Source organism: Anarrhichthys ocellatus, unplaced genomic scaffold (genome assembly GCF_004355925.1).
Source record: "Anarrhichthys ocellatus isolate YVR2014 unplaced genomic scaffold, GSC_Weel_1.0 scaffold78, whole genome shotgun sequence".
Taxonomy (NCBI): Eukaryota; Metazoa; Chordata; class Actinopteri; order Perciformes; family Anarhichadidae; genus Anarrhichthys; species Anarrhichthys ocellatus.
Window position 1 is genome coordinate 648,952 of NW_022280108.1, and position 14,618 is coordinate 663,569.

Genomic DNA, 14,618 nt, shown 5'->3' on the forward strand with positions numbered 1-14,618 from the left:
CCCCCCCCCCCCCCCCCCCCCGCCCCCCACTACCTCTCAGCTCTAGTCCACCGTCAGGATGTTATCCGTCCTACGCTTTAAAAAAAAGAAAAAGTCATGGTGTTCTGCTCCTCTGCTTTGTGGCTTGATGTCTTACTCCAGCTCACGAGGGGCTGGTCTCATAAAAGTGGAAAGGGACAACTCTTTCAGCTGCAGTCTCAAGCTCGCCACATTAGTTATTCCCTGGGAGATCTGCTACGTGCTCTGCATCAAATTCGTCCATCTTGCCGTCTCACACGAGCACATATTTTTACTCCCTCTCTTGTGCCCCCGTGCTGCCTCGGCCGGTCTTTCGGCACGGCTTTCATTCATTCATCCTCTGTCACGTTATTTTTCTCTCGCATTTCAGCTCTATTATTTATCGTTTTCAGATCTTTTGTTCTTTTTTCTTTCTCCTCGCACTTGTTTCACTCAAGCTCTTTTTATTTCATGAATGTCTTTACATCTTTCTCTTTATATTTGTCCTCGCTCCCTCTCCTTTCTCCTCTCTCCCTTCTCCATCTCTCTTCCTCTCTGTGCTGTGCTGTTCAGAGCTGGATACTGAAACCTCACCGTCGGCCCTGTCAGCCCGTCCATAGCTCAGTTAGCAGGGCTGATCGATCAGTGGAGCTCCTGAATTCCCCTGAAAGTCAATTACTAACTTGCACATTGGAGCTATTTCGGGAAAGGGTAGGGGGGGGGGGCTGTAGGAATCATTAACTAGATAATGCCATGACAACCTCATCCAGCCAGCCAGGCCAGAGCAGGAGCTGCCTGTGGATATGCAACTTGTCTGGGTCATCTGAGAAAGACACAGCACATGGGAGGATGTTTGAACAGACAAAACGCTTGAATTTCCTTCTTTGTTGGATTATTTTCTTCTTTATTTATTCAATGATCATTTTTATCAGTATTATATGTAGGCCTGTTCCTCTTTGTTTGTGTTGAGACAAGAATCAACACTGATGTATTTTAAAAGTTAGGCTCATTTATTATTCAAAAACTGTGTATAAATGATAAAGATTCTAAAACTTAAATCTGGAAAAGTAATTGCGGCGAGTCTGACAGATCAGTCGGTCCTTGTCCTCCTCCTCCTTCTTTCCTTCATATTTAATATCAAACCTGAGCCACAGCCTGTTTCTCAAACACAACATTCATTATCGCAGCCCAAGCTTCTTTGGTTTAAATATTTTTCATTATCATCCTTCCTGTTAAAACAATACCTTTTGTTGCTTTAGGGTACACGCTTCCCTCTTTCACAACTACTTGGCCGCTTTCTCCACGATCAACCTCGAGGCAAACATATTTCCTTGGAGAGAGAATTAGTTGGGTTTGCAACTAGCATGCATGAGCCAGTCAGTTGAGAATGATTCAGATTCACTAACACGAGCACATTCGTACGAACAACATTGGCTGGTGGCACGTGTCAAGAATCCAACAGTAATTTTGCACGTGCATGTTTGTTTTTATAAGAACATTTCTACGCACTTATAGTGAATGAAGCCCATTGTGTGTATGGTACCAAAACCCAAGTATCTCACTGGCAGAGATAAGGTGGGTTAGGTAATTAGCTAACTTGAACTAAGGAAGGAACCAACAACCTGGGCATCTGTTTGTGTGTTCCCACTTGCCACAGCTATTGAGAGGCAAGACCCCTCTATCAGCTGATCAATTACTTCCGGGGTAGTTCTATGATATGGGATACTGTCGTCCAATCTAGTGGACTGAACAATGTTGCCTCTTTTTTAAAAGGTGTATGTTGAATAGTGACAATCATTATCTTCATTAGCTTTAACACTTGTGAATATCAAGACTAGAGGCCGACCTGCAATAAACAGATGGCTGTTTTTAATTGGATGACAAGAAAATCTTCACGTTTAAAATGCCCCCTAATGTCATAGACCTAACAAAAGTGCAATCGACACCTTTTTCTTGTTTACACGCCCATTTTTCATCATATAAAAAGGCTGTTTTCTTGGTCTCATAACTGTAGCCTCAGTGGGTTGAGTTTGGATGCAGTCAGGATTCATTTCACTTCTGTTCCATCTTTAACGAAGGTAAATGTGGTTTTGTATTGCTTTTTTCTCAGGGCCTTTCAGCCAGACATTAAAAGTGAGCACTAATACATCAGCAGAAAGTTTGAAAGTTTAGACTGACCAAATATGAAGGGTTGGCAGGCTGTTGCTGGACATATTCAAACACACAGCTGCCCATTTTGAAGTGATGGAACATTTCCTATTTGATTTGGTAGGTAGACGGCAGTGATCCAGCCCTGCTGGGGGGGGGGGGGTGTTGGGCTGTGAGCTGAAAGTCTTTTTCACCACTGTCATGAAGGTATTCATTCCTAAATCAAATAACTCACCAGTCAATATTTCAGAACTATATATGCGAGTCACCCCTATAAGGTACAGAGAAGCCTCAAGATGACTCATAAGGTTTAGAGCAACCTGTTTTCTCTTTTTTAGAAGCTGTTATTTAACTTGGAATTGACTTGCAGTCAATGACTCAAATCCCAACTTCACCGTGGCAAAAGCAGACCCATCCTTCACACTAGCCAGTGTTTTTTACCTGCCAAGGTCTATTAATAACAGTTTATACTTCTGCTCTGACTGAACTTTGAAGAGTCATTGCCAGACAACTTTTGTGTCTACTGTGTACCTACTTTTATACCTTTTTAAAGCAATCAAGTCGTACTAGATGTCCATTTGAACAGTCGACTGCTACAGAGAGACACGGCAAACCACACGTCTTACTTCCATGCACTGTATTTATTTCAATGTGAGATGTGGTCTTGTTGAAATGCACAGTACCACCCTGGAACCACCCCTCCAAGCCAGATCAATGCGCTTCATCCCTCATCCGTCCACATGGCACTCAAAGCCTGTTCTGCCACCCAAATTACTGCTCTGCTGATTCATAACATTGTTGGAACTGGCAGCGCACTGTACCCAAGGCCTTCTGAAATATCACTGACAGACCGAGCTGTCAACCCGGATATATCTATCACCTGGAGAGCTATGTGGAACGGACAGCTATAGCCAGGGGTCTGTTACAGCAGCGTTTGTCAAAGTCTGTATCTGGACAGGAAGTTCCCCACAAACATTTCAAAGTCTGTTAGGCTTCTACTTGAAGTGTGTTCGGACGATGAAATATTGTTCCATGTGGGTGTTGAGATGGAACTTTGTTGTGATACCGGCTTCATAACTGTTGTTAAATCATCAATCGCAGGTCTTAAAGGACGATGTTTATGTTTAGATCTGTCTGTTCATGTAGGTCTGTGCTCCCTTATAGGTTCAGATTTGATAGGGTTGCGGTGCCTAGAGAGGAAGCATGAGTCAGGTAACTCAGCACAAACGTGTGGGTGGAACATTCATGTTAACTACATCAAAAATATATCAGCAGAGTCAGTGTAGCTTAGTCTGAAACAACTCTGCCACTTCATTTGTGATCTGAGACCAGCTCCGTATTGGACAGATGCCATGCTTGGCACTGCTTTGCTAATTATGGGAGCTGAAAGGAATAAACAACCCCTGCTGTGGAAGGACGGTTGTTAAGTCCGACAGTAACAAGATGAAGTTTAATATAGTTTGTGGCAAAATAAGATTAGTTTTGCTGGAATGGCAGGAACACCCAAATCAGCTGATTGAGTTGAAAAGGCAGGAAATGTGGTCTGCATATCATTCAGCTCTATTTCTTTACAGTATTTTCAGTTATTTTAAATGATCAGTACATACAACAGATTATTTATGTTGATCTTGCTTCAGTAAATAGTGGAATATTATTGATTAGACACAAGCAGACATGGTTTATGACGTTTGTTTTTTCCCGTGTTGCTCGTATTCAGGTTTCTCAGGGAATTGCTCAACGAACTTCATTTCAATCAGCAGAGACAAGTCAGATAAAGAAAAGATAATTGTTAATTGTGAACAAATGATATGTGATGATATTGTCTTCGGAGTCTTTGGCGCAAAGGGAGATTTGTAATGGAGGGGCGTCTGCCCTGAGCAGCAGCAAGATAAATCCCCTCGTGGAGTCCAGACACTGGTGGTGGTGGCGGCGGCTGATGAGGCTGATAGAATGAGGAGTTGATGAAGCTGATGAATCTACAGAGATTGGGCGGAGATGGGGAGGTGGACGGTTGCATAACAGCAGCATAAACGTACTGAAGGTAGAGAGACGATCATGTTTAAGAGAGACAGCAGCAAGATGATAGGCTAACGATGTTATTGTGTCATTGTGCTATTGCAAAGAGACCAGTTGATCTAGACAGCTGATATCACGATCAACAGCCCTGAGCAATAGCAGCAAGAAACTAATGAGTGTGCATGCGTGAGGAGTGATGGCAGATGTTTGGGAAATAAGCTACGGGCTTCAGCATGCATGAGTATAGTCTTCCAGTCTGAACTTTGTCTGCATTACTCTTTGTTTGCTTTTTTGTTTGTGCTGAATGGATTAGCATTAACTTTGTAAATCGCAGCATTTTTATTATCGATGGATGTTCATTTAAAATAAATAATGACGGATTTAAATACCCTTGATTTGCTCTCTCTTTGTTTCTGCCTCTACAAAGGCGACTGTCGTGGTTTCCAGTCCAATCGTACTTTCATCCATCCGGTCCATTGTCATGAATGTGATGTCTCAGGAACCATTGGAGGGAATCTTTTCAAATTTGGCATAAACGTCCACCTGGACTCCGAGATCAACGGATTCAAAGTGGTGGTCAAATTGGTGGACCTTGCAAAACACGTTTTTGGCCATAACTCAATGATTCATATGCTAATTATGACCATTAAAAAAAAACCTTTTAGGATAAACGATGAAGTGGACAGGATGCGGAGGCATAAAACCACGAGACAGTAACTCTAGTGTGTTGTTGCTCTAATTAGATCCTTAATGGTGTACCTTCGAATTACTGAAAGGTCATGCAACAAGGGCAGTTAATGCTGAAGTATCCGTCAAGTAAAGGCGCTCTTTAGATGTGCTCAGTGTTGATGGCTCCATTTAGATTTCTATCAGGCGTCTGTGTCTCTCCATTTATTGAGCCAAGGTCACACACACTGACGTATATCATGTCCGTGCTGGCGTGCCTGAACTCCACATTCACACAATATCTCACTGTTATTAACATGTTTGTACTCCACTCCCCATTGTATACTAATTTATTTTTGTTTTTTAAAAATACAACAAAAACAAGAATGATTTCAAGCATATTCTGTCGTGTTTTTTTATTAGCATAGAGCATGAACAGAGAAAACAAAAAGAAAAATAGGAAAAGGAATGTGGTGGTGTTGTTATGCAATTCAAGGTAACATGATAGATATAATAGTGAGAATGAAGTGCTCATACTCTATATATTGCAGAGCACCATTTGCTGCAAAGACACTATTTCATGTCTAGTTAAAACATTGAGCACAATGTAATTTTAATCTGACATTAAGAAAAATGTTCAATCGATGAGAAAGTTTCCAGACTGTGACTGTAGACTTCGTGCTTGGCCACACAGCTTGGCGACAGTCACTGTTTATGGCGCCAAAGGGAACCATTGAAGAATAATTCTTAATTTGCCGTAAAGGTGAATTGAATTGGATGGCCATTTCAATGAACATAAATTTCCCCTAATGAGAAGAATGATATTTGGCTAGCTGTGTGTCCTCTGACACGTGGTCCTTTTTCATACTGAATATCCTTCACTCCTGGACAGCTGTTTATCCTCCCTGGTCCACTAATAATGAGATGGAGGCTTGCAGCTTGGCTACAGTTCCACTACATCAGCACATTTGTTTTGATTTGTGATTTTCTCTGCTTCCTTTTTCCTCCCCTTCTTTCTCCATCTTTTCATTCTTCTTTTCCTCTTACTATCATCTGTTATTTTCCTCTCTGCCGTCCATTCTCTCTCTCCAACTCAATCATGGTCCTCCATGCTCTCACTCTAACAGAGGTAGTCCAGCTGAGCCTGGCGGAGGACCAGTTGTTCAGCGTCTCCACAGTAACAGTGGGCCTTAGTGCCGTCCTTACCTGTGCCATCCAGGGGACGCTGCGTCCGCCAATCATCTGGAAGAGGAACGGCATCATACTAAACTTCTTGGACCTGGAGGATATCAACGTGAGTGCATGTGGTTGTTTTCTTCATCGTGGTTCATAAAGTACTTTATCGCTGTTGGTGATGGTGGCACTGGAGATGATAGCGAGAGCATAACGTGCACAAAACAATCTGTTTGCTTCTCTAGCAGTCTGCATACTGGGCACAAATCTTGGTCCCCGTGGACGGCCACACAGGGTTCCACACTGATCTTTGTGGGATGGGGCCGTTGACAGAATTTGCGCCATGCGAACCCTTGAATTCAAGACAGCCCACGAGGAAGGAAGTGTGGCAGGAAAATAGAAACAGGAAAAACAATTTCAAGCTGAGGACGTCAGACTACAGGAGAAGCTTTACTCCCCAGCTCTCTTCATGACACCGTAGAATTATAGCTCGCTCATTGCTTGATGAACTGTGCGGCCGTGCTCCCGTTTAGACACGGCTGCCCAGGTGACAGCACGGCGCTGGCCTTGCGTTCCCCGCCACCGGATCAGAATTCGCTAATTGCATGTTAATGAGCGGCCCTATTGGTCCGCTGTGATGATGAGTCGATAAACAATGTAAAGTGTAAAGGTGGAGACTTGAGGGAAGGCGATGGTGCCTGAGGTCCCTCAGGCCCTTGACCGTGCATAATGAGTTTCCACAGAGCAAAGTGATCCGAGCGGAAGAGGGAGAGAGGAGCTCCGACTGGGTTTGACTTTCTGTTTCAGACAAATCAAAGACGAATCAGTAGACTGTATATAAGAAGTGGACGTAGTCGTGACGTCACTCATTGGTACTGTCATTTTATAGCCTTGAGTTCAGCATTTTGGCCGTCGCCATCTTGGTTTCTTGCAAGCAAAAAAGGTCAAGGGAGGGTGGAGCTAAATACAACTGAATGCTGAACAAGATATTTTTAGGCGACCAAAATGTTACCATTAACTGTCATGTACTGAAAACACACTGTGATGGTCTGTTTGACTCTAAATGAACATCATGCTGTATGAAGAAGACTTGAAACTAGAGATTGAGACCATAAACTCATGTTTACAATGTTTACTGAGGTAATAAATCAAGAGAGAAGTAGAGTCATTTTCTCATAGACTTCTATACAACCAGAGGAGTCGCCCCCTGGTGGACAGTAGAGAGAATGCATGTTTAAGGAACTTCAGCATTGACTTTTCAGAGCCCAAGGTTACCGCCTGGATGATATCAAGTCGTTGTCTAGTTGGTCAATTCAGCCAATTATAACAGCTTTCTCTTATACACAAGATTTTGTAATATAGTATAATTCCTGTCTAAATAAAAGATAAATTACCTAATAAGAATGTAGACATCCAAAAAAATTACCCAAAGTCCGTAAAAGTCCAATGTCCTAGTGGGTGCTTCATTTCCCATTCATATGGATGCTTAAAAGGTTAATTCAAGACAGATGTTAATGCAAATGCCATATACGTATATAGTGCATTAATAATTTGTTTTAAGCATATATTATATAAGCTAATATGATGCATAGGATCAATAGCACATGAATGATTTATCTATATGTAGGTAACTTAACTTAGGTAACTTAGGGAAGTGGACCAGTCAGCAAAAATTATACATAATTCCTTCAAATGGATATTTGACAGCTTTTCATTAAACCTTACATTGCACTCTACTACTGGGAAAAATCGATGAAATCTGCAAAATAAGGCCGAAAAGTTATTTTTATTTTCTACAAGTCGGCTTTGAACAGTGCAGGTCAGAGTGGCGTCGGGGCGAAAGGAGGGAGGGGATCTAGCTTTCCTGTCAAAGTCCTTTCAGTCCACCATTTCCCTCTATTGAACTGTGTTGAATGGAAACAGGCTTGTGTTCACAAGTTTCATTCGACAGTGATGGAAATCTTTCTGCGCTCTGGCACATACAGTAACCCTTAAACCTGAGAGCTGAGCCTCCATTACAATCACTCTCATTTGTCTGCTCTCTCGTAGTCTCTCTCTGCCCACCTTCCTCTCCAGTGTATTGTTTTTCATCGCTGTGTTCTCCAAAACAGTAACAGCACCGTGTGTATTGAAGGGTTCGGACCTGTTCCTCCATGTGTGATTGCTTGAGAGCAGAAGGACTCGGGCTGTACTACAAACAGACACAGCGGCTTACGCTGTAGCTGCTGCCGTCCATCAGCCAAAGAGTTCATCTTCTGAGTGCGATTGAAAACTAATCTTTACAAAATGTAATTAATATGTATATTTCTTTCATTAATAAAACAATTACTGCACAGCTGCTTTTAGTTGCGTGTATATTGGTGCCACTTGGTAAACACAAAGAGAATGTGGCTGTTTATTGCGTCGGCGTTATTCCTATCATGAAAAAGCAATGATGATTATTTGAGAATAGGTCAAAAGAGACGTTGATTAAGTGCTGAATCTGAAATCCAAAATGTCAATGAATGACTTTAATTCCATGTATTTGAATGAAGCCACATGGCCACAATCACGTATAATTCTTCCACTGCTCGTTTTACATTATAAAAGCATATCATTTAACCTGAATGAATAAAAAAGCCTGTAATTTTCTCTTATGAGTTTTCCTCTAAGAACTTCAGTACATTTTCATCAGTCAAAGTGAAAAAAATAACCATTATGTTACGAGGAGCTGTGCAGCAAACCAAAATCTCCCATTTGCATTCACTATTCTATTCAAATTTGGCAATTTCACCTATCAAGCCTTTTTGATATTGGCGCTGTCCCCAAATTGAAATTTTCCAAGTCGATTCTAATCGCCCAATTTGGTTATTCATCAATACACCTGTTCAGAATTATGAGATATACGATATTATCCGTGGCCTCTAGCCAGTAACACTACAGTCAAATGCACAATGCATATTGATGATCATTTGAATTTACCATGGAGTCCTAGATCCAAAATCCGATGAGCATAAAGAAGGTGAAATGTTTGAAAAGCTTGGATGTGCGACCCTACCACTTTGTTTACAGCATCACAGTAAAGTGACGTCATTTTCTGAACTAATTCTAGTTTTATTTTAGATCCTTTATTTGTCATTACAACCACTTTACTGGTGATTCTTCATAAAAATATAGAAAAACATATTTTGTGAAAGTACCAATAGTCAACCATACAATATCGTTTGCAATATCGATATTTGACCCATTTGGTCAAAAACATTGTGATGGTGTTCTCCATATAGCCCACCCCTACCTCTGTCTCAATAACTTCCTTGGTTCATACTTCATTGGTTTAAAGTTAGTTAGTTCACAAAAAGTCTGAAGATTCAACTCGCAATTTCAATTTAGAATTGGGGGCAACTCGACTGATGATACGAATAATCGCCGTTCAGTAGACAACCCTGCTGAATACCCCTTTTCTCACAGGAACCACAACTAAGAGACAAGCTTTTTAAACTAAAGCGTGTTCTGCATAACCTGCCAGTTATATTAAACTCGTACTTTTTAGCCCAAATGGCCCAATTCACTTTTAATTGCCCTCACCGGTGTAGTTGTATCCCTCACCTTAATCGTAAATTCTGAACTCTAAAGGCTGCCTAGATTCCCCCGTCCATTTCACGCGAAAAAGTCGTTCCACATTTCCCTGTCACAGAGCGACCCTCTGTCAGGTCACATTAACTTCTAGAGCCCTTTCCATGTCACGACGGAGCTGCATCAGGACATCTGCTCTGCCACTTTGGTGGGATGGCGAACTATTTAATGCCTTAATCCGCCCTAAGCTGTGGCTGGAACCCCCCTGGTGACTTCCGCATGCTGCACCAACAACAACCAGCTCCATTCATCAACCTAATGGGCTTTATATTTTTAACCCTTGCCATTTATCAGGCTGAGGCGGCGTGATGAGGGGAGAGAGGAGGATCAAATTCCCCAACGCCTGCTTCGGCTCAACAGGGAAACCATTGATTCATGGTCTCTCTTCCCTTTCACATCACTCTTTTCTCTCTCTTGTCTTCTCCCATCACTCCCTGCTGTTGTGTGCCTCCTCTTGCTGTTTTTTTTTTCCAAGCATCCTTAAGTATTCTATCAAGCTACCTCCATCTCTCCCTCACTCCCCGTGGCTCTTCCATGCACCACATTCTTCACCACTATTCCCTCCCCTACACCTCTTGTTCTCCCGCCCCCCCTCCCGCCTCTTCTTTCTTTACTTAATTTCCTTCCTCCATCTCTTTCCCGTATTACAGGACTTTGGAGACGATGGCTCCCTGTACATCACCAAGGTGACAACCATCCACATGGGGAACTACAGTTGCCATGCCTACGGCTACGAGGACCTCCATCAGACACATGTGCTGCAGGTGAACGGTCAGTAGTGGCTCCTTTCTTACTTACAGTGGTGGACAAAATGCTTTGGTTGTATCTGTGCTACTCTGTGGTTCCCAGGTGAGGAGATGTTTACCTACTTACTGTCAGCGCCCGTGTCTGTCTCGAAGGCAATTAAGCCGACATTCTGTTGATTGAAATGTCTGGAAACAAAAGCATACCATAGATTTATTGAGTGCAACATTGTCATGTGTGTGGCTCCCAACCTTTTTAATCAGGCGTCCTCCCACCGCCTTTTTAGAAGGGCCCCTATTGTGTCCCATCCATATACTGTATGAAACACAAAACACAGCAAACAACACAGTTGCTGTGGTGGATTCTTCTTACATGTAAATCAATACAACACACAGTAATTCTGCCGCTGGCAATGTTCAGGCTTCGCGTGTGTGTTTGTTCAGTAGATTTGTCCAATTGTGCGTCTGTATCACTCCCACTAAAAAGCCACAAAAGACATTTTAACTATGTTGTTGAGATGGAACATATACTCAAGATCAGGCTCACATGAGCATGTACTGCTATGTGTGTTTGTTTCCTACCTAAACACAATTGAACAAATCATAATTAGCAGAAGATTCCCAACTCTGTCTTTAAGTGAATATTCTTTATACTGTTTCACACAGTAGTTACAACAACAGGGAGCGATAAGAACAAGACACAACGTGTGCAAACCACAGAATAAAGGGTAATAACATCAAGAAAACACTCATTATCAAAATGGTCGTGGATTTATTTTCTGTTGAACCAGCAATCGATTAATCCTTTCAGCACTTGTTTTACCGTTATACAGCTTCTCCATATGATGTGCTGTAGATGTTCCTCTGTGATGAAGCTGTGCTTCAGTGTGAGACATTGTCAAAACGATTAGAAAGTATCCACACAGCTGACAAGAACTGTCAACGCATTGCATCAAAGTGAATCATGTGCCATGAAACACAACATCGCTGCATATACATCAGGCTGAAAATGTAGCTGAGAGTGCCTGCAGCACATTCACTCGATTCCATTGAGTGGAGAGAAGCTACTTAAGCTACAATACATCTGAAAGCTACACTCACACTGATTTCGGCAGGCTAAACATATCAAAGCACTGTCTTGCTCATATTAATCATCTGGATAAGGGCCTTCCTCTCCTCTATCCTAAGACTTGAGGGTTATTGCTATGCATCTCTCTAAGTAAAATCCAGTGAGGGGGATTTTAAAAGCCCTCCTACCTGGAACATAACAAATCCAAGACATAGCTTCCCAAGTCTTTGTGCTTTTGTCTCACGGTGGCAAAGGAGGACGAAGATGTATTCAATTAAATCTCTTTAAAGAGAGACAATAGGTACGATTGAGTTGTGTTTGTTTGTTCTGAGATGCTGATTGAAAAGAAATAAAGCTCAATGTTAGACCTTGAACTAAAGGGGGAGAGTGATGGGAAGGGAGTCATGGAGACAGCATCGGGTCCTTAGGAGAGGGCGATCACTGAATGTTTGTGTGGGGGAGTCAAGGTTCTCCATGCGAGGTAGGACGAGGTGAGATTAGGTGGAATGGAAGGAAGCCAAGTGCTACATTAAACTAAGTAGACGGTTATCATTGTGTTGTATTTAAAGGGAAAACACATGCTTCTGTTTTTAGTGTGTGGAACGACAGCGCTGCAGTATTCACAGTCACAGTGTGGTGCTCTGTCTATGGTGTTATGAAGAGATGCACGATATGGATTATTTTCAGCCGATACACATAAACGATAATTACTACGATGAAATAATCATTTTTGCATTTTAAAAAGAAGTTCTTAATCTGTAGTCTTGAGATGATTAATGAAGAAAAAGCAAAGTTGTCATCCACACATTTGTTTTCATATTTTGGACTTTTCGAAGATTTTGGCCTCAGCGCCGATGTTTAAAGGTGCCCTGCATCTTACCTGTTCCTGTAAACTATTACCTCATATTTCATTTCCCCCCCTCGATTCCTCCACGTTCCTTTGCGGTCTTCTCCCCGGAGGAGGTGGTAAGTGGTAGAGACGTCCAACATCTATTTCATGCAGGACTCGAGCCGTAATAAAGCAGCCCCAGAGCTCTTGGATTCTTGTTATGTGAGAATATATATTTCATGCTGGGGTGAGACAAATTCCTCCCTGCCCACTGCGTGTGTGGGTGTTTGTGCTGTGTTCCCCCAGGAGTTACCATGAAACAGTGTGTAATTAGGTTTTCACTCGCCCCTCTTCTCTCTCTCCCTCTCTCTCCCTGTTTGTGTCATTGGTTGTTTGTGTTTGTGCGTCCAGTCCCTCCGGTGATCCTGGTCTATCCAGAGACGCAGGCCCAGGAGCCCGGCGTATCTGCCAGCCTCCACTGCCACGCCGACGGCATCCCGAATCCCAAACTGCTCTGGCTGAAGAACGGCATGGACCTGCTGCCCAGATCCTCCAAACAGCTCTCTCTCATAGGTGAGGAGGTTTTGATTATTTTGGGAAGTGCTGTCAGCATATTATACATTTTAGCACATACTGTGCAGTGTTTTTTGGATTACGAACCAACACCACTGCAGTATGCCAACCCTGCAGATATCTTTATCAACTTAGACGGTGCACGTTGGAGCTTGAAAATCAAGCTGGTGTTCTGTGGCGCTAACTCCTTTTTTATTAAAAACCCAGCGGTAATATGTTGTTGTGCTTTTCATTCATTTGCATTCCATACCGAGGTGATGAAACCAAGATTGCGGTGACCTTCTTCAACTGTCTTTGTTTTGTTCCCTTGACAAACATACTTTAGAGGTGAATGAAAAGGGAGATTGAGAGAGTAAAATGAAATATACTGTGTGTGAGGAGATGGCAGCTACTCATCCAGGCTAGAAGACACACTCACAATATAAGAGAGAGGGAGCATGACTTTTCTTTTTATGGCCTAGTTCTCATTAAGGGAGAGTTTATTGGCTGTGTGTGGGTCATTACCTGTGGTAATAGCCTGTTATCAACCCTCAGACACTCAAACACGGGAGGTGCTGCGAGGTTCACCAACACATAAACACTGCCGTGGCGGCGGTTTCAGATTTGCCATCTAATGCGGGCAGTGGCAAGGGGCAGGAGTTCTACTGAGCGGTGTTTACATTAACAACATTTAGTTAAGTGAAAAGATTACAGTGGAAATTGTAGATTAAGTAGTTTACATTACCATTTTTATCTCGCCATGATTCAAAAGAATCCAAAGCACAGACGAGGTGTGATTTGCGCTTTCATCTCCACACATCACATGTAATGTCAGCAGTGTAATAAAGACACTGAAAAAAAGTGCTGCCTCTTTGCTCACATTTGGCTTCTGTGAAATGTGAATCACACACTGACAGTTGACAGTGAGGCGTATTGATTGTAAGCTGCAGTCGAACAGTAAAGAGAGTCGCTGAGTGGATGAAACCGTGTTCTGGAGCTGTCCCCGGTGCTGAAACCAGCTAAACAACACCCGGCCTGAAATGTTCCGACCGAGTGTTTAGTTTGTAATAACGCAAACCTCTTGACACAGCTACAGGGATGCCTTGATGTGTGACTTTATAAATCATTTTTTCTGACCCACATGCATTGTGGGAAGAAGGCCCAACACATTTAATAACCGCTATAATCACATCTCTCCTTAAGCGAGTTCAATGGATCGCCGCAAGCTGCAGTTGTGGCTGTTAAGTGAAAACTGTGAGTTCAAAAATGAACTGTGGGTTTGGCCCTTTGTCCATACAAATAGCCTTGATCCTTATTTAATAAAAAACATATATTTATTATACCCCCATTGACTCCTGTGTGCACATGCCCTGTTTGGCCTTTCAGTAATAAGCCGGTAAAGAAGAACTCACTCCAAGTCATCAGGAACTGCTACAAGCTTGCAAAGAAAGGATAAAAAGGCTAATTTAATGAATGGTTGATTCAGTGGTTTTCAATAACAATTGATCAGAACGTAATTATAAATTAGAACTAATTAAAGCGGTGTCTCATTCTATGAAGGCCTGCTTCAAGGCACTTTTCACTTCAAAGCATTTCACATTTTTCTTCTGATAAAAGAGAATTACTCTCAGAATCCAGAAGACATTTCACTAATGTGAAAAGCTTTGCGTCAACTTCTGTAACGTCTTGTTATTTTACAACCCAGTAGGCATAAATTAGAGGGTAGTGATCACTTTCAACATAAGAAAAAGAGAGTAACATTTGCAAGCGTAAGCTTTATTACCGTTTGCTAAATATTGTTCCTGCGGGAAGA

At 42.2% G+C, this 14,618-nt stretch overlaps 1 protein-coding gene across 2 annotated transcripts in view; it reads left to right on the forward strand.

Annotated features, from left to right (window-relative positions):
- fstl4 (follistatin-like 4) overlaps window positions 1–14,618 on the forward strand; it is a 186,512-nt gene that overhangs the window by 153,817 nt on the left and 18,077 nt on the right. For both annotated transcript variants that reach the window (XM_031874110.1, XM_031874111.1), the window contains exons 7-9: window positions 5,955–6,121; window positions 10,263–10,383; window positions 12,665–12,826. In XM_031874110.1, the coding sequence (XP_031729970.1) occupies window positions 5,955–6,121; window positions 10,263–10,383; window positions 12,665–12,826 (450 nt within the window). The remainder of the gene's footprint in view (window positions 1–5,954; window positions 6,122–10,262; window positions 10,384–12,664; window positions 12,827–14,618) is intronic.